General features: G+C 42.1%; 1 protein-coding gene across 6 annotated transcripts in view; it reads left to right on the top strand.

Moving 5' to 3' along the window:
* Nucleotides 1-27,474, top strand: part of ACOT9 (acyl-CoA thioesterase 9) — a 72,094-nt gene extending 44,620 nt beyond the window's left edge. For 5 of the 6 annotated variants that reach the window (XM_038132386.1, XM_038132329.1, XM_038132367.1 and 2 more), the window contains 2 exons: nt 6,907-7,035; nt 7,528-9,104. In XM_038132386.1, coding sequence (XP_037988314.1) covers nt 6,907-7,035; nt 7,528-7,610 — 212 coding nt within the window. In that variant the 3' untranslated portion in view covers nt 7,611-9,104. Of the gene's footprint in view, nt 1-6,906; nt 7,036-7,527; nt 9,105-27,427 lie in introns of those variants that run through there. The other variant, XM_038132339.1, reaches the window with a different exon arrangement.
* Nucleotides 27,475-27,780: the final 306 nt, after the last annotated feature.

Genomic DNA, 27,780 nt, shown 5'->3' with positions numbered 1-27,780 from the left:
AAGTGATGGAAAGGGGAATGGGTGTAATCTGTAAATAAAATAACACTTCTGCATGAGCACAGTGAATGCTCCCTGTGCCACTCCAGGCATGACCCAAAGCCTGTCCCTGGACAGAGGGATGGCTATATCTGAACCACTGTACAGCTGCAGATGTCTTGTCAAAATTTGTGTCATCTCTGTCATTCACTGTGTGCGAGGTGCTGCCGAGTAATTCCCCCTATTTTAAAAAAACATTTTAAAACTTTCTAAGATTTTGAAGATGGTAAATGTTGCTGAGATATATAAAATGATGTGTTGACCTTCTGCACAAACAGCTGTTGCAAGGGATTATTCCTCAAGCCTACACTTTGAAATAGTTGCTGTGAGCAACTATTGAGTGAACTGAAGTTGCCAGTTAAGAAAGCTGATAATACAGAGCAGTTAATGGAGCAGAGTTCCTCTCCTAGACCTGGGTGTTGATTTCTGAGATAAGTTTTCTGCCAGATGGTATTTTTTTAATGAAAATGAAACAAGCAGCATTAAAAAAAAAATGAACCAAAGAAGTCAGATTCTGTATCTCCTGATCGTCCTGTAGGAGCACAGTCTTCAAGGTCATTTGCAACATTTGCTGCCCTTTCTCAGAGGCCTGACATGATGCTTTTTGTCCTGGTGAGTCTGCCGCCACATTACCAACAGACTCTTAGTGTTTAGCAAGAAATAATTCATTTTAAAAATGCCTCATTAAAAATACCTGACATAATCCCTTTGTTAATTTAAGTTTTTGTTACCCATTTGTTCAGTTTTATTACTAGAAAGCCATCTAGAAACTGTTGTGGCAAGTTGGTATTGATACTGAAAGGCTTGGCTGAGACATGAGCTTTGTGCTCTGCTCCTCCCCAGGCAGCAGCAGTACCCCTTGAGAGTCACCTGCTTGCTGTGCCTGCACCCTGTGGTGCTTGAGGAGGGCACCACAGCAAACCACAGTTTATATTTACCAAATTGTTTGTTAAGGGTCAGTAGTTCATTATAATCCCACTGAAGCCACTTTGTGCTTCAGTGCATTCCTGTTCCCATCTTGCTGCTCCTGGGTGCTTCTGATAAAGGCAGGAGAGCTGCTGCAGGGCTGTTATTGTGGAGGGAGGGACAGACTGTCACCAGTATGTCCTGTCTCACAGAGGGGTTTCTTTGAAAAATTACAAATAAAGAGCAGGCAGAAGGCTCCAGGTGACAGAATGTATAGCCTGGTCAGTAAATGTACTAAATCCTTCTGCACCCACTCAAAGAAAACAGAAGTCTGTCTTGTCTGGAGCTACAGGGGCTGTCTGTTTTTCAGAAGCTGTAAAGATTTTGCTTTTTGCCTGAACATTCGTGGTGTGAAGCCTGCTGTTGATGACAGCAGTGCTTCCACAATGGAAGAGCGCGAGCTCTGCTGGCAGCAGTGATTGCTTCCCGGCACACCAGCCAAAATGTTCCCTCTTTCCCCACTCCCCACGGAGAGCCAGGTAACAGCCCCAAGCCTGGAAGGAAGAAATGGTGAGTCCTGTGCCTTGAGTTTTTGTGCAGTGTTGCTGAATGCAGATGCTGAGAGGTTGCAAGAGGGAAAGCAGTAGCAGTAAGAGGCTTGGAGATCTTTGGACCAGTCTGCTTCCAGGTGTGCATGTAGGATTCACATGTCTGGCTTTCCATGGAGGCCTTGTTTTAAATGAAAGGCGAGCTTTCATGTTATTGTGAGACATTTGAAGAAAAGATTTTGAGGAAACAAGCAAATACCGTGATGTTCCTGAACAACTGTGCCCAGCCTTTGGGTGGCTGAAAGCAGAAGAGCGAGGAGGAGCCCTTTGCCATGGGTCAGCTTTGGTTGTGGTTCTTACACGAGGTTTGTGTAAGGGCAGAGGGTGTGCGGTCTGAACAGCTGCCCTGCTGTGCCTGCAGCCTTCTCCTGGCTGAGGGACAGGCCAGCAGCTCCTTCACCCTCCCCTCCCCAGCAGGGAACTGCTGCTGAGAGATGCAGCAGGGTCAGGGCTGTTTTCAGAGCCTGGCTGGAGAAGAGGTTAGAGGCAGCACCAGCAGGAGTCTGGCATTACCCTGCTCCCACTCAGCCCAGACAACGCTGCTGCCCTGGTTAAATACCCCGAAACCGCCGGACCAGGCTTGGGTTTGGAGGAACATCATCTCTGAAAGGGTGACTCAGGCACTGAGGAAATCAGTGTGGAATAAAGACTTGGGAAAACTGAACTGAATCTGAGCATCAGCAATGCATCAAGAGACACAAATATTGCTAAAATGTATGAAATGAAAGTCAGTGGAAAAAATTAAACATTTAGTGAAGCATGCAGAGCTGGAAACATTGCTATGGTTATTAGGTTTTAATTAGTTGGAAGCTGTTCATTCAAGCTTGGTTTCTGTGCAGTGATTGTCCCAATGTGGTTGGGTTTGGGATCTATAGTTTCTGAATTTTCCTTTCTTTATGAGTTCTAAGTCCTGAAATATTCATTGTGCATGTGTCCTTCTGGCTTCTGGGGTGCTGTGGAGGGAGATATTTTGTACACAAATTTTGCAGTAAATTATACCATTTACTGCCTAGAGGTACTTACTGTAGCCCCAGGGACTTAAGTGGTCCAGCTCGAAAGACATTTCATGTGAAAGGAAACAGTTGGGGGTGTTTCACAGCAGGAAAGTAGTACCACCTTAGCTGTTTCACCTTTCAATATTAAAAAGACTGAGAAACTCAGGGCCTGTGTTTTTACAATGCTCTCTGAGCTCACGTGGCCTCTGTGTGTACATGTATGCACACAGACACCCAAGTGTGTCAGTGAAAAAACTCAAATTAAGTATTTTTCTTCCACTGAAAAGTTTCACCTCCTCAGTTGAGAATAATCCATTACTGTTAACATACTTCATAATAGCTGTTTTCAGGGACAGGAACATTTTTAATCCCTGGCCTCGCTTCACGTGACTGAATACAGATCCACCTGTTAACTAGAGCATTGGTACCTGGAATTAAAAAGGCATATTTTGGGCATCACTGTGTATGTCTGCTTTCCAATTCCTTATTTGGAAGTTTTTATCTTTGCCATCTTATCTGATGCCTTCTGGAAACAATTTTCCCTTAACACTACTTCATAAATTCCAGCATACACTAGACTGAAGGTTCTGGGCCATTTCTCACATTTTGTAATGAATTTTCTGATTGAATTCTTTTACAGATAGCACCTCATACATGCAAAGCAGTGCCTAAGATCCTGGTGGATTTTTTACTCCTTTTATGTATACATCTCTAAGAACTTGTGATATGTTCTGAAAAGCTGAGTTGCCACTGAAATGTGCATGCTTATATTTTCCAAGGCATTAAATGAAAAATCTGAAAAGGGATAAGAATAGGATGAGAATAAGCCTATTAACATGAAACCAGGTAAAATTAGAAACCAAGTGTGTTTGCATAGTTAAATTTTATTTGCAATAGCCACAACAATTTGAAATAACTACCAGATATGTTGTCAAATAGCTGAATGCTATTAGGGAGACCCTGTCACTTACCTTAATTTAATTGATGCCTCAGACTTTACACGAGTAGCCATAACACTAAGATGATTAATCTCTGATTGTAAAAGGAAGCACCAGTGTAGTTCTGTGGCTTCAAAATTTTCTTCACTGGGGAACCCATGTGAATTTTAATATGGAGTTTGGTTAAACCTTCTTAAAAGATAGCTCTGTCATGTCATGTTCTGCAGGGATGGCTGAACGTGGTGGAGAGAGGCAGGGGCCTCTCCCCTGTGAGAGCAGATCCCAGCCCCCTCCATGAGCTCCAGGAAGGCCTGAGTTCACAAGGAAGGTGCAGCCTGGCTGCAGGAGAGGTCTGGCTGCTGAGGGAAAGGTGGTTCTGTGGGGGTATTGTGGGCACTAAAGGTGTGGAAGTAATTCACAGAAGAGAGCAGCTATTACCGTGTCTGGGGTCACCATTTATTACCGCGGGTCTTCTGGGCAGTCGGGACTTGGTGAAGGGAAGGAGAGATCTTGACTCCATTTCAGAAGGCTGGTTTATTATATTATGATATCTATTACATTAAAAAGACCACACTATAACTATACTACAAAGAACAGAGAGAAAGATTCATCAGAAGGCAAGACAGGAATAGAAAGGAATGAATAACAAAGTTCTGTGACTCCCAGAGAGTCCGAGAGCTGCTGCCTCCTGGATTGGCCACCAAGCAGAAACATCCCACACTGACCAATGGAGGAAGCACCTGCTGCATTCCACAGCAGCAGATCACAAATTGTTTACACTTGAAGCTGAGGCCCTTCAGCTTCTCAGGAGAAGAAAATCCTAGCAAAGGGATTTTCACAAAATATCACAACTACAAGCAGCTGCAGAAAGAAGCAGGAGTGTTAGTGGAGAAAGAGTCACGATGAGAGCGGTTCTGCTGCTGTGGAGCAGCACGAGTGACTGCGTGTTGAAGACACTAAAGGGGAATCCCTGCAGAGGAAGCAGTGCTTGGCATCCTTCAGAAGGGCAAGCAGGGCCTTGTTTGCATGGTTAGGGCTGGAGGGACTTCTGGTCATTGCAGCCACTGCACACTCAGATTCAGCCAACTTTCAGCAGCAGAACAGGAACCCCTGCCCCACACATCTATTGTGCCACAGAAAGGGAAAATAGCAATTTGTCACCTCTGTTTAAAAAGGACTTTGGAAACGTGTCAATGTGGCTTTTGTCAAGAGAAATCGTGTCTGAGAGAAATCCACTGCACTTTGTCTGAAGCACTGACATGAGTGTGGATTAGGGTGATTTGGTTGGTACAGTGTGCTCAGATTTTCCTAAAGCTTTTGATAAGCTCCTCAGTCAGAAGATCCTAAAGAAGCAAAACAGTTGCAGGATGAAAGGAAAGTTCCCTGCTGGAAATGATGTGAGGAGTAGGAATAAACAGTCAGGTATTTGAGTGGGAGATAACAAGTGGAATCCCATAGGGATCTGCGCTGAGTTCTGTGATGCCTGGCAAATTCATAAGTGGTCTGGAAAATGTTCTAAATAGTGCTGGATGCTTCTTTGATGGAGTTATTCAGGGTAGGAGAAATAAAAATCTACTTTTAAAAACGTGGTGAGTGGCATTGCAGTAAAATGGCAGCCTGCATTTGGTGCCAACAACCGCAAGATAACGCACATGGGAAAAAATAAACCTGACTGTAGTTGCTGAAATGGGCTTTAAACTACCTATTGTGACTCAGGGAACAGGGCTCAAATTAGCTGTCAGTAATTCTAAGAAACGTTGGCTGAGGGCAGAGCAATGCTCAAAAGCAAATGGATTGTCAGAAATTGCTAGGGAAGACACAGCAAACAAAATAATTATTTTGCTGTCTGTTCACCTCTTGATTACTGTGCACTGTTCTGGTCTCCACGGCTAAGAAAAGGTATGCCAGTGTTCAAAGGGGACAGAGAAACCTGACAAGTGTTTTCACAAAGAAAGAGCAGCTTCTGAATTGAGATTGATTAGATAGACTCTTTAGATGGGGAAAGGGAAGGTGGAAAGGCGTGTGATAGCGGTGTTTAAAATCATGAGTGGCACGGAGAAAATAAGTAGCAAATGATTGTTTGCGTTTCTCCCAGAACAAGAACAGGGGACATCAGGTGGAATTACTGGGTAGTGGCTTAAGCAAACAGCAAGTGGTGTGTGATTAAACTGGACCCAGTCTTACAGTATCTGCTGGGTGTCAAGAGGTTAGATGGGCTCAAAACCAATGAGGCAAATTAACAGGAAAAGGAGATCTGTCAGGGACTAATAGGCAAGGAGATGACATTTGTGCCTGAGGAGCTGCCTGTGTGGCAGGCTCTGCATGTGGGGAGGAAAGAGTGGAGAAAATGACTGCATGGTTACCCCTTTTAAAATTGTTTGCCTTGCTATCTGCTGCTGGTTCCTGTTAGTGGTGGAATACTGGTCTAAGTGGACCTTTGATCTGATCCAGTAGAATTCTTCAGCATAATGTTTCTGTGTAATGTTTTTTTAATGTTTTGCACATAAAGTAGCTCAGAGACCTACAGGATCCCAAGGTTTGATCCCTACTTAAATAATTTAGACCCAGCCTGGATGTCCACTCAGAGTCTTGAAAGAGAATGTGTTTGGAAGGTCTCATTGATCCAGCCACCTGAGGAGGTGAGAGCCCTGGGGACTATGGTAATGAACCAGAGGCACCCGTGCCTCTGATTCCTTGTGGGATAAGTCAGTAAAATGAATACCAGTGCTGCATTGGGTTTGCCTTCGTCCTGTAATTCAATGATTTGTAGTTGTCTGAAGAGTACCTTCTGCATTGTACATTTTTTTGTTCTGCTTTCTGAGCTTGTGTATAACATGGATGTGCAGGAGAAGCCAACATATTGTCATTGCTTACAGAATGCCCCTTTAAAGCAGTGACAAAATTACTCTGTAGCTAGAAGTGTGACCACGAGAACTGCTTTTTGATACCAGGAGAATGTCGAACTAGAGTTAAATTGAATGTCTGTTTCTTCAAGGAGGGTAAATTTAATCAGCTGCTCAAAATCAAATTAAGGGGGAAATCAGTTTGGAAAAATACAAGAATTACAATATAGCTAATGACCTGAGGTAATACTGGCAAGAAATTTGCTTTCACATTATAAAATGAAAAATTGTTTCTCTGAGAGGGAACTGCTTGTAGCTGGTGATTGCCTGCCGTAGCTCAGAGCCCGGTGTTTCCTTGTGAGAACAATTAAAATGTGCCGCCCTTCCACCATTCACTTCCCCTCTATTATAGTAGCAATACCAACAGTTATTATACTGTGATCAAGCCTGTCAGGGTTTCTATCATTGTATTATTTTCTAACTTGGATGTTAAGCTGGAAATGTTTTCCCAGCCCAGCCTGGAACAGCCTCTTGCAGCTGGTGGTCTCTGAGTGATCCTCGAGTGTCGTATCTTTTGCAGGAACACAGGCTCTCCTACAGCACCAGTCCTCACAGGAGCCATCTCAACAGCTGGGAATAGAAGTGAATCCTGCATCTTGCTGCAGAGAGGATTTTGATTTTAATGTACAGATTATTTTGATTAACATGGGTGAGTAGAGGGGCTTTATTCAGTGTGGTTGACAGGGGGAATGTCTTCCCCTGCTGATTTATTTCCAGTATAAAGGGGAGACACTGCAGGAGCTGTGGCTCAAAGGTACTGCTGCTGTTCTCATCCCTGAAGGTGATCCCTTCTGGCAAAAATTTCTCTCCCTTCTGACAGAGAATTTGGAGATGGTGGCCAGAACCTGCAGCCATGACTCAGTAAGAAGGGAAAAAGTGCTGCTCTGATATTACCTAGAATTGCATTTAACTTGAACCAGCACAGTGCCTTGCTCTTGTGACCTTTACCCATGAGGAGTTATTAGCTAATTGAATTCAGAAGGTAACTCCCTAACTGTTTTCAAACTAAATTAACTTGCTTCAAGGGACCAAGTTGTGTTTGTATTTCCACAGAGATAATGAGTTTAGGCTTCAACTGAAACCTTGCCAGATTAAGAGGGAAAAATAAATCAATGACCTCACTCTTATCTGGTCTTAACAGGCAGGCTTTCCTTTGCTGAAAGTGACCCTGGAATGGTCTGGATTGATTCACACAAATACCGAACCCTGCATCCTGCTAAGTAGAGCTGTCCTGGGGAACACTTTGCTCCACGAGGAGATCTAATCTGAGCATCAGCAAAGCTGCAAGGATTTGAATCACGGCTTTTCTTAGAGTCAAAATGAATGCTTCTGAGAAATTCAAATGAGCAGTAAGATGAAAAGCTAAGGAAGAATTTAGCTTCAATACTTATTAGAAGAAAAAAACCCACATTCTCACACTTGTGCCTGGGACTGAACAGTCTTCACAGGCATATACTTCTCTGATTCTCCATAGACATATGCTTCTCTGATTATTTAATTAGCTGGTATTATTAAATAAGAAATGCTTTACAGACATTAAAGGGAGATTGTTGCCTGCTGAGAACTGGGGTAGCTGTATTGGTGGAGATCGTTCCTTTGGTGCCTTGATTAATGGAAGAAGTACACAGCTCAGAAATGTTCCTCTCCAAAAGTACCTCCTTACTCTCTATATGGATCTCTCATACTAAGGCTTAAATCTTCAGGTAATAAATGTGATTAATAATAGTTTTAGAGAATATATGAGGCAATCTGTTCAAATATACAGAGGTAAGAGGCAGGAGATTTTAATTACTTGTGAAGAATCTGTAAAACCTACTCTTAAAGTCCAAAAAAGAAAATTGAAATTTTATAGCAGCAATAGCAGCAGTAGCAGAAAAGACCATTCTGATCTTATAAGAGATGTGATGTTTTAGGGAGAGATGGTTGCTTTTATCCAATTTGTTGATACAGGTTGTAGAGTGCTCCAATTCTTCTATTGTTGAATATCAAGGAAAAAGTGCCCCAAGGCAAAATCCCTTGGAGATGTTCAAAACCTGACTGGACACAGCCCTGAGCAGCTGTCTTGTTTTGACTCTGCTCTGAGCACGGGTCAGGACTGTATGATCTGCCTTCCAAACTCAACCAATCTATGACTTTGTGAACCTGGAATACATTTTTAATGAGTGGCTAGATCTTCTTGTGGCACTGGTGCAGAGAACAGAGCCCAGGTCCCTGCAGGGGAAGAAGGCTCCTGGAAGGGTTTCTCTCTCATGAATCACATTGGGCTCCTTGTGTTGCTTTGCTTTTTGTCCTTTTGCAAAATCAAAGTCCCATGCAACTTTCAGACAACTTACCTCCTGGGAAGTGTCTGTGATTCCAGATTTATCAACCTGCAAACTTGAGAAGTTGGCCTTTGGACATAAGTGAATTCCACTCAGAGCAATCTTCCTTTGTGACTGGCTTGGGTGACTGGCTTGTACTTCAGTGCTGCATCCAAAAGGATAAATGAACTTATTAGGGAGGTGGTTTGATCTGGGAATAAAGTTAATTCATTCTAAAAACATCATAGAATAAAGCAAAATGAAGAGAACACTCCCATAAAATAAATCAGATAGGGAAATAAAATGTCAGAAGCTGAAATAATTCTATGTAATTAATTTTATTTTTCCAGTATTTGCAGTGGAAATGTTTCTTTTAAATGGTCACATTTGGAAAATCTTTTGATTAAAGAAATTAAATGAAAATATCCTCTGCCTTATTTAAAATATTTCAATCTTTTTATATGTTGTTTCTGTAATTATTAAGATTAAAAGAATATAAGATAAAAAGTAGATGTTTGAGAAGGTGCTTTAGGTCATAGTCTTCAAGTTATTGCCATAGCTCCTTAGTGACAACTTGAAGATTATTATACAGTCAGAGTGCTGTAGGGATGAGAATTAAGCCTTGAACTTTAGGAAAATTGTAGGATATTTTCTGCCAAGAAAAGTGACGGCCTGAGTCCTTGCACTTGGAGATCCAGAGACCACACAGAGAGTGTTACACACTGGCATAGCTATACAAAAACCCCCCCTCCATACCAACAGTGAAGAAGTTGGCTGCTATTTGATTGTAAATGTGTTCAATAGATAATTTTATCAAAGAGTCAAAACTGATTTGTTCAGCTGGATACATCTTCACATGGAAGCAGAATATTCAGCTAATACATGAGCCACAGCTTTGATTATAAAGCCTTCACCCTAGTTTTCTGTTGTTTTGTGGTAACCAAACCTTCTTTTCCTTTCTGGTCAGCTGTTGCCCTGCCTGTGCAGGGCAGTCCACTTGACAGCCAGGGCTCCATCAATTTTCTCAATGGTCCCCTACAATCAGCAATTACAAATGGCATTCCCCAGTCTCAGGGCAGTTGAAGATACACGAGAGCTCCGTGTTATTTGCGGAGTGTTTCCTTCCTGCATGGAGCTCATGTGGGCTCACAGATGTGCCCACTTGAACTCCAAACACAAATACACCTGGTTCCCTTCTCTTTTCAGGTCCTGAAACTAAAATAGATTGGATTACCCCCAGTGGTAAGACTGAATGTCAAAACATATAAGGAAGGAAAGTTTGTGTTTGTTTCTGTGGTTTTGACCTTTTTGTTTGGGTCCTCTTCAGACCTCAAGCTTTCCCCACACTTGGGATTTTCAGAACCACTTGCTTTCTGTCCCTTGTGTGCAATCTGGTTTCTAAAGAGGGGGGAGTTTGTTCACCAGCCTTTCCCCCACAGGCAGCATTAATGAGCTCTTTCTCTTCCACCCACATGCCATTTTCAGGAAATGTGTGGGAACTTAATGACTGTAAGACTTCTGGTTTGTCTTATTAGATCTAAATTGTCCAATGGGCTCACAAAGGGTTAGGGAAGAGACACAACCAAAGACAAACAATCCTGGATGCAGACACGAAGAGCCTTGTTTCCTCCAGAAATGTTAGCATTTTAGCTTTCACTCAGAGCTGACTAGAGGAACATCTGGAAGGAAGCAGTGCTTTTCTGCCCAGATGTTCTTCTGACCTGGGACTTTCAGGACAGGGCCGTGGCTGAAGGAGCCTGGCTGATTGCCTCTCCTGTGCTTGATCAGTCTGGACAAGCCTGAGCATCCCTGTCCCTGCTGACCCACAGCAGGGCTTCATGGCTTTCCTCTCACGTGAGCAATCTTTGCATTTCCTGGTCTTGGTCTGGGTTTTAATGCCTGCCAGTGTATCCACTCTGAGCTGAAGGAGGTCATCATGATGTGACAATGTGGAAAACAGTTCTACTAATTCAGTCCTTTAACAAACATTCAGTTTTGCTTTTTTCAGCAGCTTGCTTGCCATGATCCTTCTTCCTCCATCTTCCCTCTCCTAAGTATCAAAAGCCTGGATAGATGAAACCATTTTGAAAGAGCTGGTGTCCAAACAGGTGAGAAAGACTTCCAAAACTGCCACTGACATCAACCTTCTTCTCTTGGAAGCTTTAAACTGGGCCACTCATTATTCTTCTTCTCCCAGCTACTGCGTTTCCAAGTGCAGGTTTTCTGTGCCAGCAGCAGCTCACTGCCTGCAGTCACACCCCAGCACTACAAGCATTTTCTGCTTCTCTAGATGGGTTCTGGATACTCTCTCAGTCACAGCAGTGTCTTATCTCTGGTGCCTGGTGAGTCCTTTCCAGGTACCCTCAACACTTAAATACTCACTCATCTCCCTCTTGTTCTTACCCCAGGGCCTTGCCCAGCTGCTGGGGCTGACGAGAGGAAAAGGTCTGGGACACTTCCCAGCCAATGTGGCAGGCTCAAAGTCAGAGTAGTCTGGTGTCCCAACAGGGATTCTCCTTTTAGGTAACCATATGCATAAAATAACAGTAACTTGAAATTTTATCAGAGCATATAGGGGATATGTGTTTTGCAAAGAGCTGTGTTCATGCAGGTTGTTACTGCAGTGTAGGAAGACCTTGGGCTCCAAGTTTTCATTTTGCTTAAAAATAGTTGAACTGAAAGGAAACAGTCCATTCTGCTTAAAATATTTTCTCTTTCTCCCTCTCTCTCTTTTTTTTTTTTTTTGGTGGGAAACTTAAAAAGTATGTTTTGAATTCTAAACAAGGAAGGATGTTTCTTTTTAGAATGATCTGAAGATGTGATTTTAGGTATATTTTGTCCCAAAGTCAAGATTTCATGGCTGGCAATTCCTACTAGTTCCTTGTGCTATGGAAAGCAGAGTCAGTCAGCTTGAAGGCAGCAGGTGGTTACAGATGCTGTGGTACTTTACTTTCAGTGATGCTGTTGAAAGACAAGCAGAGATGGACTTGCATGTTGTTAAAGTTTAGGTGGTTTAGTGTACTATCAAAAAGACATCACAACAGCTACCTACAACATACTGGAGATGGAAAACACCAATTTAATGTGGAGTTGGTATGCATAATTACGTTCAAATTCTGCTGTACTAATGTTGTCCATATTTGCAATACTGTAAATGTGAAAATTAATTTCTGTCTGAAAGAGTGCCAGTGTGAAGCAGCATATAATTTTGTTTTTGTTTGTGCTGTACTCTGCATAATTACTGTAATTATGCATATTAGGCTGTTCTGTGTAATGGCACCAGAAGGTAGATAATTTTGCCAATGGAGCAGCTTATATACATTTTGTACCATCTACAGAAGTGCTTTGAAGATCACTTAATACTGCTGATTTGCCCATAATAGGTCAGAAATTATTGCTGCTGCTTCCAGCATGTCTGTCTGGAAGAGATGTCTTCCATAAAAATCAGGTGCTACTAAAAAAACCAGAACTTTGTGTCTGAGAAAACAGAGAAAAGAAAAAGTATAAAAATCTTTAATTAGCTGTTAGGGCCTCTATCAGTATGATATGACAGGAAGATGCAGCACAGATTATACTCTGCACAAGAAATTGCAAATATAGAGCCACAGGATCATGGAATGGCTTGGGTTGGAATGGACCTGCTAAATGCCATTCACTTATTTTTCAATAAGAACAACAAACAGAACAAACTTAGGTCAAGATACTTAATAAAGAACTAACATGAAATTTAATTTTACAATTTAACAATTATTCTAAGCAGAAGCACATTGATGATAGAGAAAACAAAAGGGGGAGGGAATGGAGGTGGTAAAAGTGAGGTCAGGCAGGGTGAGGTCGGCACAGAGTGAGATGCAACCTGGGTAAACTCAGAGTTTCAAAGGAAAGGTGGTATTTAGGAGATGGTTCCTTCAAATGTTGAGGAAAAATGCATAAAAGTATTATTTTTTTGCTGTATGAGGTAGTTGTTAGTAATGGTATTAGGGTAACTGGAGACCTCAGCCATTCTCCAGGAGTCTTGTGTGCAGCAGCGGGGCTGCAGTGCTGGGACCAGCTCTCCTGCAGATCTGCCTCTGTCTGGCACTCAGTTGCAGTGGCCAAGCTTTCCTCAGCATGGAAAAGCCTGGCATGGGGGGTGCTGGGGAGCAGCCCTGTCCCTCTGTTAGAGGTGGGGGTTTCTAGGTGGCGGTCTGCAGATGCTGTGGCCTGGGAGAGCCTGGCACATGGGGCTGTACACTGGTCCCCTGCTCTCTGTGAGCAGCACCCTGTTGGTAATAGCTGTTATTCAGTTGTTGTTATCCCTCAGAGTGATGGATGTTGCACAAGGCTTTTTTTTTTTCTTCTGCCAAAAGAATCATGGGTGGGTAGGTAATGACTCATTTGTCAGAAAAGTTTGGGAACAAGTCACTGAAAGCAGAAGTGGATTTGTTTGGAGAGATGAGCAGGGCACAGGGCCTAAAGCTGTCGTGATTTTCTTTTCTGTTATGCTCTGCATACTCATCAAATTAAGGCTCTGTTCTGTGGGAAGGGATGAGTGACCTGGGTGACCCTGCTGGTCAGATGCACTCAGTGTCCTCAGCCCTGGTGAAGCAGGAATGCTGCTGCTAGATAAGAGCAGATTCTCTGAGAGGATCTCTATGTCTCCCCAGGCTGAATGGATTCACTCTGAAGTAAAAGCCACATGAAAACCTTCAGTGTCATTTTTAGCTCTCCTCCAAAAGGCATAGTTTGGCAGCACTGATTTAAGATAGCAGGCTGTGTGGGGTACACTGTTATTTATCTTGTGTTGCTCTGGCCATCATAACCTGTGCTTTCCTGAGGTGTAATGCTTGTGGCTCCCTTCTTGTTTGGTAAAACTGACCTGCCTCTTGCCATTCATTTGAAAGGCAGCAGCACACCTTGCCATGGGCTTGAGCTGGCACATTCCCCCTGCACTGTTTTCCTTTTTCACCCAAATCAGGGTAGCCCCCATCCAGCTCTGGAAGGGGCTGGCTGAGGCTGTATCCTCTCCTTGGTCTCTCTTTGAGGGGACTCTGCACTCACATGTCATGTGAGATGCTGGGTTTTGACATCATGCTAGAAGTCAGAAAGGAATCACAATTTGGCTGTGGTAGCTCTGACAAAAGGCCATTTATTCCTCTCTGAAATTTGGCTGAATTAATTTCCACTCATAAAAGCAGCCACAGATAAATGTATTTTTCCCTGAGTGATTTGAAATGATGATTGTTGCTTTAATGACTGATGTGCACTTCAGTCAACTCACTCTTCTTTTGTTGACAACTTTGTAGAATATTTCAGGTAATAAAAAGCTGTTTTCTCTTTGTTGGTCACCTCAAATGTATTTGTGTTCTTCAGATAAAATTGTTATTGCCTTGGTTAGTATCTAAAAGAAAAAATGGTTATGGAAGTTGCAGAGCCTTGTTTGTCAGCACACAGTCTCAGGGAAGGGTACTGTCATAATACAAAACCCAAGTCCAACTTTCTCCTTAATAAGGAAGGTGAGAAAAACCAGTCAAATGACAGAAAAAAAGAATTAATCTTAAAACTCAGAATTAAATCAGATGATGATATGTAACTGTAGACTGGTCAGCTGAGTGAGCCCTTCAGTTTGGCATTGGGAAGGAAGCTGTGATTCTCGGTGACCTGGAGTCACTGACATGGCTGCAGATGGTTTTGTTCTAATGTGCACAAGGTCTGAACAAATTTTTCAGCCACTGCCAACCTTATTTCCCCAGGAAGTTTTTGGGCTGAAGTGTCTCTGCACTGCTTTTTTTTCTGCTGGCACGATTTGTAAACTTTAACGAGTGCTGTGCTACTAACACCCTTGTTCTGAGAACATCTTGGACTTGTTTCTTAATCTGTGCTTTCATTCCTGAGATAATTTTTATCATTCATATAGAAGGGTATAGCAAAGTGAAGGCCACAGTCTCACTCCGTGCTGCACTTCCCTGGGTGATACAAGCAGCTCTCCTACAAGGTCAAGCAACCAAGTGTACTTGAAGAGTTTGGACAGTTTCACTCTGTTTTTCAGGAGATGTCAAATGGAAGTCTGTCTTGTTTTGATGCATGAGACTTTAGCAGTAGTGCTTGCCTAAACTAAATTCTCCAGCATAAAAATCAATCAGAGATTCAAACTTGTGTAGTGGAAAGTCTAAATGTCATTCATTTACTTGCAGGGACGTGACAGTCTCCATTGATTTCTTAAAACCAGTGAGTTATTTACATTTCTTGGAATATCAAAAAGAAAAGGGGAAATGAGGGGATGAGGGAAACTTATGTTACCCCATTCTTTGTCTGAATTCTGGATATCAGATTTTGGCCAGTAATTCCTAATGAACAGAAGCAAAGAAAAACACTTCAGAGCAGTTATCCTGCCTTTTGTTGAGCTGCAGGTACTTGAGTGAGAGAGGAAGAGAAGAGAAAGTACATAGTGATACTTCCTTAACATTCTCCCAAATGCTTGGGATTTGTGGCTTAGGGTCTCCCTCACTGCAAGTCTACCAAAATCTGTGAGCAAGTTTCACACCCTCAAGCCAAAAGTCTGGACTTGTTGCAGAAAGAACCCTAATGGTTGAACTTAGAGATGTTTTCCAATCTAACTGATTCTATGATTCCAAGCTGAGAGGAACACTCCAGTGTGTTGCAGGTGATCAATCCTGGAGACCTGTCCACCTGTCTGGCCCACAGGAGGGAAGTTTGCTCCAGTTTTGTGAGAAATGTTGGTCTTGGCCGGGTTGGAGGAGCAATTGGAGCTGCAGGGCAGAGGAGGCCAGAGGTTAAATGTCATGAGCCACCCTGCAGGTGAGTGCTTGGTCTGGTCACCAATAGCTCTGTCAAGTTAATCCTACATGGTTACAGCAAAGTTGTAGAAGAACAACTTTGTCCTTCTATAAGAAGTACAGGAAAAGTTTTTAAAAAGAGTTGTGACTCTCAAACTAAATTAGGATTTTTTGGGTACAAGCCCAGTGATGCTCAATAAAGACATAATTGGCAATAAAATTGGCATAAATAGATAATTGTCAATGCTTAAGTTAATTTACTTAAAATAAATAATAATATATGAAGTAGGTAATATGCTGAGCAGATCATGACAAATACGTTTTTTTTAGTTAAATTTGCCAGTGTGTTCCCAAAGATGGACATTTTAGTTCCTGAGAGAAAAGCAGTTTGGTCTGTTTTTCAATGAGTTACTCAATTTTTTGCTTCCTGCAGCTTTGCTTGCAGAGGATGATAATCAGCTGAAAATTGGACAAAGCACCATGAATATTTTTATTGTCGGTCTTATGGATTATAGCTCCGACTTAATGAAGAAAGTCAATGCTCCCACAATTCCAATGTGTGAAAACAATTGACCTTAAAACCCAATGTGCTCCCAAGTGTTACTTAAAGGAAGAAGTTCGGACAATTTTTCAGGAAAAGCACTAGGTCTCTTCCATGTGTTCTTCTTGCTAATGTGGTTTCTTTTTGTTCCATGTTGTGTATATGCATAGCAGCAATGTATTATGAGTTGCTTAATTATTCTTCACCTTGCTTCTTTTGCCTTCAGCTACTACACCAGCAGGTTGTGGGTAGCATCTAAGTGTTTTCAAATGTAGGATCAGTGATTGCATTCTGCTGCTAGTTTGTGGTCATAGTGATAGAAACTAAAAGTTAAGAAGTTACTACTTTTTTGCATTTGCCTTTAATTATGTTTTCATTTTGCAGTGTTTTATTAAAACTCAATTTTAGACTGACAGAGATCTCTGGATAGACACTGCCACATGTGCATGATTACATCAAGCACTCACTGAACCAGTCCAGTCACTACACAGCTATATTTCGTTAAAATATTTAATATTTCCAGAAAATATTTTCAGATCTTAGCTTTAGTGCTGCGAGCCTTCACATGATTTGAAGACTTTACTTATATTTTTGTGTAGAGAGCTGGTGCAGCTGCAGGTAGAGATGTGTCATGGAAAGCTAGCAGAGGCTATATTGTCAGTAAACCTCCACATGAGGTGTGAGTTGACAGTAGCAATTGTCCACTCCACTTGTCCTATTCCAGCAGAGCTGGAACAACGTTGTTGCAATGACAACATCCCTTGGGAGATTTCTGAAGTCATGTACCACCAGAATATGCAGCAGTATTATTACTGGGAGTCATTAATAACATATTTATATTATTTATACATCAATATAAATGCACATATATGTATCCAAACACTTGTAAAAAAGATTGAATTCTCATATGCAATTGTGCACAAGGGGTAATTTTCTGTGTCTATGCACAGCATTATGAAAAGGATTTCCTCACTTCTATTTAGTGAATGTCCAAGTTACAGGCTGGCTGCTCTTTCAGACAAGGCACTTCAGAGATGATGTTCAGATTGGAAGACATGTTACTGCTCACACTGAGACACAGAGCATTTTGAGTGAGTACCCCTTTGGAGGCAGAAATCTTGCTTCAGAAGTTTTTAAGCTTTACTCATTTTTTAAGAGAAATCATTACTCTCTCTTCCTAGCTTCTGCCAGATAAAGATTGAAGTTATATTTAGGAGCAAAAAAAAAAAAAAAAAAAAAAAAAAAAAAAAAAAAAAAAAAGACATATAGCAAAGGAAAATTTTACTTTCTGGACTTTTTTTTTCTTTAGCTGGTTACATTCAAGGTTGAAATTAGAAACATGTACTGATGCAAAGGATTTACCAGGTCCCTAACAGATTGGGTTGAGAAGAAAAGAACAAATTCAACAAGGAGAAAAAGCAGGAAGGGAGTAGATGCAAATTTTGATAGGTTTACGAGTGAATATAGATACACATAATTAATGTTGTGCTCTGTCTTACAAGAATTCATATTAGAAAGTTCAGGCAATAAGGAAGTACAAGGGCTTTAGAACACTGTAAATGAGCTCCTTCTTCTGAGGCTCTATTGAAAGGAAATTAGGCCTAATGTAAGAGTACCATATTATAATTAAAATAACTTCATAAAATCATTTCATTTACATAGCAGAGGGTAAAAGTTGTGGGGAGGGACCTGCAGATTTACCAGGGTCCATTTCGTTGTGTACACTGGAGAGAACAACTCAAGTTCCTGTTCTCAGAGCAGCACAGATGGTCAAATAAGGGAACAGAGAAAGAAATAAAAAGTCTAGACATTGTTAACAGACACTAGCAGTGCTTTTAATTTTTGATTCTTACTTAATTTTGAAATTTCTAGAATAAATGCATGGGATGGGTTACCACTAACAGGGCTTTTCTATCTACTAGTTGGAAAAGGATCCCAAGCTTGTGAACAGCACCAGAACTGGTTTTAAGGAGGAGACCCAGACCCAGGAGGGAGTAGGACCCAGGACAGCAGTAGGCAAAGACTTGTCTCAGCTGTTGTGTGTGTCAGCTGAAGGTTTGGTTCTGCTGAGAGCTTGGATGCTCTCCTGGTCCTGTCCTGTTGTGGCTCTAGATGGAAGAAGAGCAGCTGCCCCTGAAAACCTGCTCCTCCAGTCCCTCACTGCAAGCCTCAAGTGCCCTGGAAACAGTTTGTGCACCTCTTCCTTGTGTGTTTTGTGTGACCTGTTGTCAGGTGGAGGGAAGTCTGAGGTCTTGGTCTGTGGGGTCTCAGTCCCGGATTGGGGTGACCCCGAAAGATAGAAAAGTCCCTCCTCCAACCCGTGCCTTCAAAGAAAGACTCAGTAGTCCTCTGTTGTCTGTTCTCAAGGTTGTTTATTGTTGGTTATCTAAAAGATTCTTCTCCTGAGCTGCTGTGGCCCGTTCAGCAGGTCAGACAAAGGCACACTGCCCTCCCAGGGGCTGCTGCCATCTTTGATATCACACATTACGTGTTACATGTTTATACTTTTTCCCCAATGCCTACTATCTATATTGAATGGTGACTTTCTACTCTAAACCAATCTGTGAGTGCCAACATCACCAAAGACATGGAGACTAGGAAGGAGAAAGGAGGAGGACAGGGCACACCCAAATCCCTCCATCTCAGAACCCCTGACCCCCATGTACAAAACTTGGACCCCTGTGTACAAGGCTTAAACCCCCCTGTACAGCACTCAAAAATCCTTCCTTTCACTTCGTGACTGCTTCTACTACAATACCTAAACTTGTGTGTGTGGCTTGTAATTCTTCATACAGAGTTGGTGATTTGCTCCACGGGCTAAGATCAAAACCCCACGTGTGTCTTTGGCTGCATGCCAGGGTCTCAGAGCCCCCTGCCAGCGGCTCTGGCCATCCAGGGCACCCAGAGGGATGTCCTGGGTTCCCACATTGGTCTGATTGGAGGCATGAATTACAAATGTCCCACACAGAGTCAAACCTCCCACTCCAAGGTGTGATGAGATGCCTGGAAACCAAAGCAAAGTCTCAGCTCTCAGACAGTGCCTTCCTCAGGCTGGAAAAGTAGGGCAACAATTTTGACTTTGATAACTTTTTTCTGTGAAGAGAATGGGATGAAATGTGCTGAAATTATGGATGAGGTGGGGCTAGGGAGAGTCTTTGCTGTAACGTGAGGCAGTGCCAGTACAATCATTGCTGGTGCCAGCGCAGGCTCCGAGCTGACAAATGCTGACTTCTGCAGGGAACTCTGAAGACTGCAGAGAGAGCTAAAGTTATGCACAACCATAAATATTTAATTCCTATTATTTTATGCTGAGAATTGCAAGACCATCTGCAAAACACTGTAAAACATAGCAGCATAAAATATATCAGAAATACAAATATGGTGTAAATATTGGAGGGAAAACAGGAGCATAAAATTAACTCTTTTTTATAACTATAGATCTCAGGATTCTCTTGTGCATTATGGTGGTATTTTGTAATTATTCCAGCAGGTAAAAATGATCAATTCTCTCCTGGCATAAAATATGTTGTGATTTAATTAAAGCAGAAAGCTAATTTGAGTGGAATTGAGAAAGACTAAATCAATTACAAAGAATGCTATTATTAGATTTGAAAGTCTAGCAAAATTAGTCAAGTAATATAGCACCACATTTTCTCCTTTTTAATGTAAGAAAAAAAGATTAGTCCACCATTGCCTCCAATGTTCAAGGAAGGTAATTCACAAAAATTGAGAGGTAACATTTTCAATCAATTAAGATTTAATAAAATAATCACTTGAACTTCAATAGCATTTTGGCAGAAATTGGTGCTTTTCATTGAAAACAGAGGTAGTACAGCCAAGACCTGTGCCTTTGGTTTGGAAGAGCTATGCCAAATCCTTCATAAAGCTGCCATTTGTTTTCCTCATGCTCCAGTTTTGCCCTGTAAGCCAGGTTCCCCAGAAGCAATGGCTTGCATGAGTGAGGGGGAATGATATCTTCAGGCATGACAGGATGTACAACTGGACTACCAAGCTTGGCCTACATGAAGGACAACATAAGTCACTCAAGCAACAGTTAATATTCCTGCTTTCCCAGTGTTTTTGGTGAAAATATATTCTTCTTTTTATTTTATTTGAGATTTTGCTTATCTGTAGTAAAAGTCAGAAACAGTAACTTGCTTTTCCACTCTTTTTGTTTTCAATCAAATTTCTTATTCAGCCATTTTCAAGAGTTCTCCTCCATTGCCCTTTTCCTGACCCTCACGAGCTGTGCATCTGGACTGCTGGTTACTTTTCAAAGACACCAGTACGTTAAATCTTTATTAAACATTGATCAAGAAGGTAGTGGATGTGCTGGAGGTGCAATTATTATTCCTGAACATTATGATGTGCCAGTCTTCCCACATTGCCAGAGGAGAACATTGTGTCTTCTCAACACGCATCCTTCTGCTCTTCCCTGCCCACTCAATGGCTTGCATACAGAAAGCTAATGAATGCTTAACTGAAATAAGGACATTATTGACTTTTCTAGGTGAGAAGAACTCCCCAGGGAATAGTTTAATAGGCTGGAACTGCTCACACAAGTTGTACCAGTGTAGCTTCACAGAAGCCTTCTGTATGGCCAGGGAGCTGGGGTCTGGAAAAGTCAGAGGGGCAGGATCAAACCTTTGCTCATCTGTGGTTTGGGGGCAGATATTTCTGCCTATTCCTAAGAGGGATGGAGAAATGACCAGAAATTGTGACAGAATAACGCAAGTGGAGCAATAGGATGTATCTTCTTGAGTCATGGCCATAGGCTACTCTGGAACATGTCTGGTCTAGTGGAATAGCTGTACAGCCTAGCCCTCTCATGGTACCTGCAGGCACATGCAAGACCTCGAAGTGGTTGAAAAGCTTTTCAGTGCAGAAGCTGTGACTGCTTGGTTTGCTCTCAGACAGAAAGTTGTCTGTTGCAGAATGGTGTGGGGATTTCTCCCCCTCTATCCATGCTATCTCAAACCAGCTGAGGTGAAATAATCTAAGCCACTCCCCTTTGTACTCAACTGAGCTGAGGAGACGTGAAAAGCCATTCACTACATCTCAGATAACCTCTAGATAAGCAGTATGTTCATTTCTCACAGTTGTCTAATGCAGTTGGAGACTTTATAAGCTTCTAACAGCAAAAAGTTACACTTGGCATTGTTATTTATACAGGTATATCATAAAACAAGGAATAAAACAAATGGGGTTAGCTAAAGTGATTTTCCAACAGAAATATATTCATACTAGCAAATCTAAAAACATCCTATGATCTCATTTCTCTTCTCCCTTGTTTCCTCCCTCTCTCCCCTCCTTGGTCCTTTCTTCCTCAAATATGCAGAGAAGATGATTATAGATGGCAAATATTCCAAGAGCAGACCCTGCTGCCTGAGATGAGGTGACAATAAAACCTCACTGCAGGGCCAGACAACTCCAGTAGGTATTCCCACAAGGCAGCTTAACACAAATGTCTGTGTGCTTTCACTTTTTGCAGTAAACCTGTGTCAGTCTGACTGAGCACTTAAATTCTGAATGCTCTTGGTCCTGGTGGGCAGGCTTACCTACCAACGCTATTCACCAATTTTGCCATTCAAGAGTTTATTTCTTCTATAAAAACAAACAAAAAAACTCCCAAAGTTTTTTAAGTGCTGTGTAATGATTAGTCGTATGAATGAATAAATTAATAAAAAAAAAGTGCTTGGAAGTTGATAGATCTTCATTGGCCATTTAATAGTCCAAGCTCAAGAGGATTCTCAGTATCTTTTATCAGCAAAAAAGCCCTTTTCAGTGCAAACTGCTTTGCAGCACTCAAGCATAAAGCCAGCCACAATAAAAGAAAATCTCACAATGCTTTAGAAATGAGTTTTAGAAAAGAAGTAGTAATAATAAATGTTCTTGCAAAACCCAGAAATCTTTCTCATAACTTTATGTATCTTGCTGAGAAGTTATTTTTTCTAGGCTTGCATGAAATCAGCTAATGGTGTTCTGTCAAGGCTTGGATTTCACTTTAGAAATGGTTTATATTAATTTAAAAAAAATTTACTATGAACTGTCTTAATCAAAACTGAGAGGAAATGCTCTTAATTGAAATATCACTTTCTACAGATGGCTGTGCAATAGTGCAATACCGGCTATGAAATTGATTTAATTTAATTGGTGCAACCAGTCCTTTGTGGCCCTCACTACAGGAGACAGCAATATGCATTTCCTTCACATAACACCCTCTACTTCCATTACCCAAGACTCATTTGCTGCATTTATTTGGCAGGAGGAGCAGGTTTCTCAGTTCCACTCCTGCTCTCCAGCCACTAATCCTTCTGGATTTGTCTGCAATGTCTGCTGCAAAACACCCTCCCAGCACCCAGGCCAAATGAGCTGGTTCAGCTCACTGGGCCCTTGCAGGATCCAGCTTCAGGTGGTGTTCCCACGTCTGAGATGCAGCTTTAGTGTGATGGGGGGAGCACATCTGTGTTGGGATCCCTGCTTCTACCTGGTTCAACTGCTGCAGGACCTTGGTGTGAGGGACCACTCCCAAAGTGTCCCATTATAAGTAGGTGTATGAATGCAGAATGAAACCTTAGCTGGTATTTAGTTTGTTTTCTTTATGTGGGCAGCTTCCTAAGATTCCTGTTAAATATTAATTTGCCAGCCGGTTCTGAATCTACACTAGGTAAGAATCTGTACATCTGACATTACAGTTTAAACTGGTGCTGGTTTCAAGTCACTCAGAAGATGGTGGATTTTCCTCTGTCTTCAGTTTACTTTGCCACCTGAAAAACAGTGAAATTCTGGCCAGTACTAAAGACCAGACATATTTTAATGTGATTCTAAAAGTCCCCCCCCAGGCTCTCCAAGGCTGTCTCTTGGGAGACTCTTTGTTGCTGGTGATGACAAAGTTGTATTACACAGTTAGTCTTGGAAATTAGGGGAATATATCCACTGTCTGTTCAGAGCTGGCCTTGCTTCAGGCCCTGCCAGAGTAAGAGCTATGGAAGGTTCTTTTGGACTGATGTGAAATCATTAGTAACAACATTTATAAGGACGAAAATGATCTATTGAGATTTTTTTTATGGTTGGTCCATTTGTTGGTGCCAAGTGTTGCTCAGGCTGGGGCTGGTTCATGGTCTCCCTGCCAGGATGCTGCTCTGGGCTGGTGTCAGTGGCTGCTGGTCTGTGCATACAGCTCTGGACATGGCATTTACTGCACTCTTGCTTTTTCTTCACCCTGAAGTACACGAGGGGGCAGCTTGTGTTCACACCTTCCTCTCCCTGGGAATGTGTCTGGGCTTCAGGTCCTTACAAGCTGGGATGTGCCTGCAGTGCACATCTAGAGCTGAGGAAGAGGATTGTGTTCCTGGTTTGCAGATGTCCCTGCTCAGATCTTCTAGTTCTCATATCTTTGACCCTTTTGCTTCTTTGGACTCTCTTCCTGCTGGTAGCAGCACTTCTAAAAGCCTGAGATGATCTTGTTTTCCTGTACACTATCCTTGTGTGTTCCTTCCAACTCAGAAAATTCTGTGATCCTGTATCATTGTTTGGTTTGTCATCCTTTAGCTCCTGTGCCAACATCCTCCCAGCCCATTATAACTTGCAAAACTTACAGGTGAAAAGCCACAGTAAAATATCAAAGCAGCTTATGTTAAGTTTCTTCCCTGAAAAGCATTTCCTCCCTGCTTTGTTTTGAAATATTGTATTTTGAATGCTTTTCAGGGAGGAAACTTAACATGAGCTGCTTAAAGGCCATGCAGCCTCTAAATGTTTCCAGGACTTACTGGATGGTTTCAGGATTGCTCTTTTTCCAGGAGAGGATCCAGTACTCAATCCTAATTTGAGGGCTGATATCTAAAATGGGAACACTGGCATCCCTCAGTTTGCTGATATTAGTGTTTCAGAGAGTTTCCTGACAACACCCAGTCTTTACCCAGATGTGTGGAGCAAGCAGATGTGTGGGTATTTATTTGAGCACCACTCCCTTTTGGTGTTTTATTCTGTCACTGCCTGTTACTGCTGTTATTTCTCTGACATTTCTTTTCTTTTTCTTATCCCTGTCTGTTTCTCTTCTGTTTTTCATCTGCTTCTCTTTAAATTTCCTCTTCTCAAAAGGTTTCACTGACCACTCACACCCTTTTCTCCCAGTGTTCAACCCCAGATGGCTGGTGCTGACACTACAGTGTTAGAACTAAACCTGGTTGTGCTAAAACCAAATAAGCAAAATTAAATGCACATTAGCTCACCATTTCAGGATGCCTCTGGACTACGGTTAACATCTCCAAACCCATTAGTGCTCAGCCAGCAGTGAAACACTCTTCATCATATCCCTGAGAGTTGGAAATGCATATTAAAAACCATGTGGTTTTAAGGCTCCTGATGATCCAAATGCCTCCTCCAAGCCTTGTAAATATGTGAAGTTGTCACCTATTTCATGCTGGTCATTTGTCGTGGATGTGAACTGCCAGTTTTTGCTTATGCACCTTCATTTCAAAGTCACAAAAGAGGATGGGAAGAATGGGGAAAACACTGAGTGAAGGATGATTTGCGCTAACCCTGGTGACATTCATCAGCTGCTGGGCTGCTTGCTTTTGCCAGCTGCACTGCCACAGCTAAACACCTCAGGGCTGTGGCATTTGTTGTGTGTCGTAGCACGACGTCCTCAGCCAGGCAATAATTAGCATTGGCTGCATGATTCCAGCAGGCTGATCAATCACCTGATTATTCTATACTATTGAGAAACCCATTGCCTTTAGGGACAACTACGATACAGGTTGACCTAATTGGTCCTTTAATTAAAACATCACCACCACCGGCCAATTAAGAAACCCCCCTTTGGTAAACAAATCCCCGTAACACATTCCACATGTGCACAACAACAGGTGCAGCAAGTGAAGATAAGAATTGTTTCTCATTCTTTTCTCTGACCTTCTCACAGCCTTGCCCAGGACAATGCCTGGGAAAGTTGTGCCTGCTGCTCTCTGTGGCCAAGGCTGCTGCCGCAGCTGTGTGCTGTCTGCTGTGTTTTGGGGTGCCCTGAGGACCCAGCTGAACAATTTCAGCTCTTACAAAGGATCTGCCATTGCTTGAGGTGGAACCAGTAGAGCACAGACAGAAACCAGGAGGCAAATGGTAATGTAAGCTCACCAGGGAGTTACACTTGACCTAAGGTTTCATCCAGTTCTGTATAATGAACTCGAGAGAGTGATGCTTGATAGCTCTTATTAGGAACTGGGAATTAAAACTGATATTGCTAAGCAGCAAATATAGTTGCAACAGAGGATTAGAGGAACAGGCACAGTTCAGGACTGAAATATTAATCTCATTATTTCCAATTCCAGTTACGCCCAATGCATGAACTGAATGTTCAGCAGCACCTGGAGTGTTTGCCACCCACTAAGCTCCCAGCAGCAATACTTTTCACAAATTTGAGAGATTGTTTATAAAGAAGATCCTAAACTCTAGGGTGAAGCTACCTTTGCTGTAACTCCAGGGACAAGAGAAAAAACCCCAAAGCGTCAAATACTTCCCATGATGTCCGTGGCAGGTGAAACACTACAATTTGCAGCTGAACATTAAAAACCACAAAACCAAAACTGAAACATTTGTGAATAAGTACTAATCAAAACCCAGTGACAGCAAAATAATCATATTCTTGAGAAAGATTAAATTGAAAAATACTAAGAAAATATTGCATCTTCCTGGAAGCTGTAGTGGTGCAAAAATGGTAATCGAGTCTTCAGTGTTTTGCATTTCTGTTGGGTTTTTATGCAGTTCAGCTTTAAAAACCCATGTGCACGTGAACTAGTTTTGAGTGTTCTGTGTTTTGCACTAGAGGTTTTTTGCAATTATGCTTTGAATGTACATACACTTGTACTTTGTGGGATACTTTCCAAAGGTGATCTAGTGAACCTGGTGTAATAAGAAATTGTGTGAGTATAAAAATATGTGAGCAATTAAAAAAGTGATGGACCAAGCATTATGTAAATGTTGATTTTAGAGATTTGCAAGTGATTAAGTAAGTTTCAATGTCCTGCAGAAGAGCATTGTTTCATTTAATCATAACTTTTAAAGTGAATTTATGTTCTTTTCTTTTGTTTTTGTTTTTTTTTTAATTCAATCAAGACAGATCCAGTGTGAACTAATGAAAACATAATTGCTATAGGTATGATTCATCCTTGCAAAAAGGGTGAATGCAAAAAAGGGAATGGATGTTTTGATCCCTGCAGAACAGAGCAGATGTATGTGCTTCACATTATCCACCGACTGTGCCACCCTGACTTTCATGTGTAGTGTGCTGTGTGCTTTGCTGAAGCACCACCTCATTCCCAGGAAATGATGAATCACAAAATCACACAGGATGGGTGAAAGGGATCACTGGAGGTCATCTGGCCCAACCTCCCTACTTCCCTAAAGCACATCACTTAGGAATGTGTTGAAACAATGTGAGTATCTCCGGAGAAGGAGACTCCACAACCTCTCTGGGCCTGTCCTGTGCTCAGAATGAACAGGAAGCTTCACTTTCTAGACCTCTGGATTCTTGACAGCTTTTGTGACTGCAGAGGTGAAAGCAGTTGTCACAGATTGTTTTCCTGTCTGGGTTTTTTTATCTTTTTGGTATCCCCAAGGCAGCCAGTGTGCTGAGTACAACATGGATACACACTCCTTGCTGTTCAAGGCAACGTTAGGTTGAAAGATGGGGCTTGCAAAGCCAGTGTCAGACCCCAGGGCTGGCAGTGTGTTTGCCCTCCCTGCTGGAGGTGCCTGACGTGACACCTGGCCGTGCCCTTGTGCAGGTGGGGAGCTGCACGGTGGCCTCATGGTGTGTGTGCCACACTCAGGATGGCACGTTCTCTGCCCTGGTTGGCAGGCATTGCTTAACCCGACTCAGGCTGGTAAAGATCCTGGGAGGTCAGTGTGAACAGCTGAGGAGAGGGAATGTGCCCAAGGGATTTGCTTTGTTTTGTTTCCTGTTGCACTTACTCAGTACAAAGGAAAATACTTCCCAGTAGAAGCCTGTGGGAGCAACTTTCATCTCATTGGGTTTGCTGTTTGAGATCAGATGAACCAAGAAGTTTCTGCAAAAGTAGCCCCTTGCTCATGGAAACAGAGACTCTAGTGTCAGGTTTCACTGTGCCAGTTTGTACATCAGAGATCTGGATGAGGGGGAGAATGTCTACAGGCAGGGATTGCCTAATGCTTTTTTAAATTCAGTCATGCCCCTGGTGCCCAGAGTGTGCTGTGGGTGTCACAACCCCTTTATCCACTTTTAATGTTGAAATTCAGTTTAAAAAGAGAACAGGTTGAAATCTTATGCCTCTCTATGCCAGAGAAAACACTCTAAGTTCAAATAGCCCAGTATTTATCCTCCCCCTCATGCTCCAAGGTTTAAAAAGAAATGATAACCTTTTTTTTTCCCCCCCAAATTGTATCTTGCAGAATCATTTCCAAATTCTGTAGCTGAGATGTAAACGTGATGGATGTGATGGAATTACTGAGCTGACTAACAACAGCACATTAAGTAGTCATAATGAAACTTGGATTAATTGCTTGGGTATACTTGTTTATTCTAAGTTTTAAACTTATGAATCCTGCCCACACATAATCTGTGTACTTCACTGATCTTATTCTCCCTTGCCTCTATGGAGATCGTCTGTCCCTGGCCCCTTCAGCTGGACCTTCTCTGTGAAGGCTGCTGCTCTAGAGTGAGCAAAGAGAATGGGAGAAAACAACCTGCAAACCAGCAGTGTGCTGAAGACAGAAAGAGCAATTCCCATAAATTACATGTATTT

The sequence above is a fragment of the Motacilla alba genome, chromosome 1 (genome assembly GCF_015832195.1).
Source record: "Motacilla alba alba isolate MOTALB_02 chromosome 1, Motacilla_alba_V1.0_pri, whole genome shotgun sequence".
NCBI lineage: Eukaryota > Metazoa > Chordata > Aves > Passeriformes > Motacillidae > Motacilla > Motacilla alba.
This window is presented reverse-complemented; position numbering and strand designations above follow the sequence as displayed.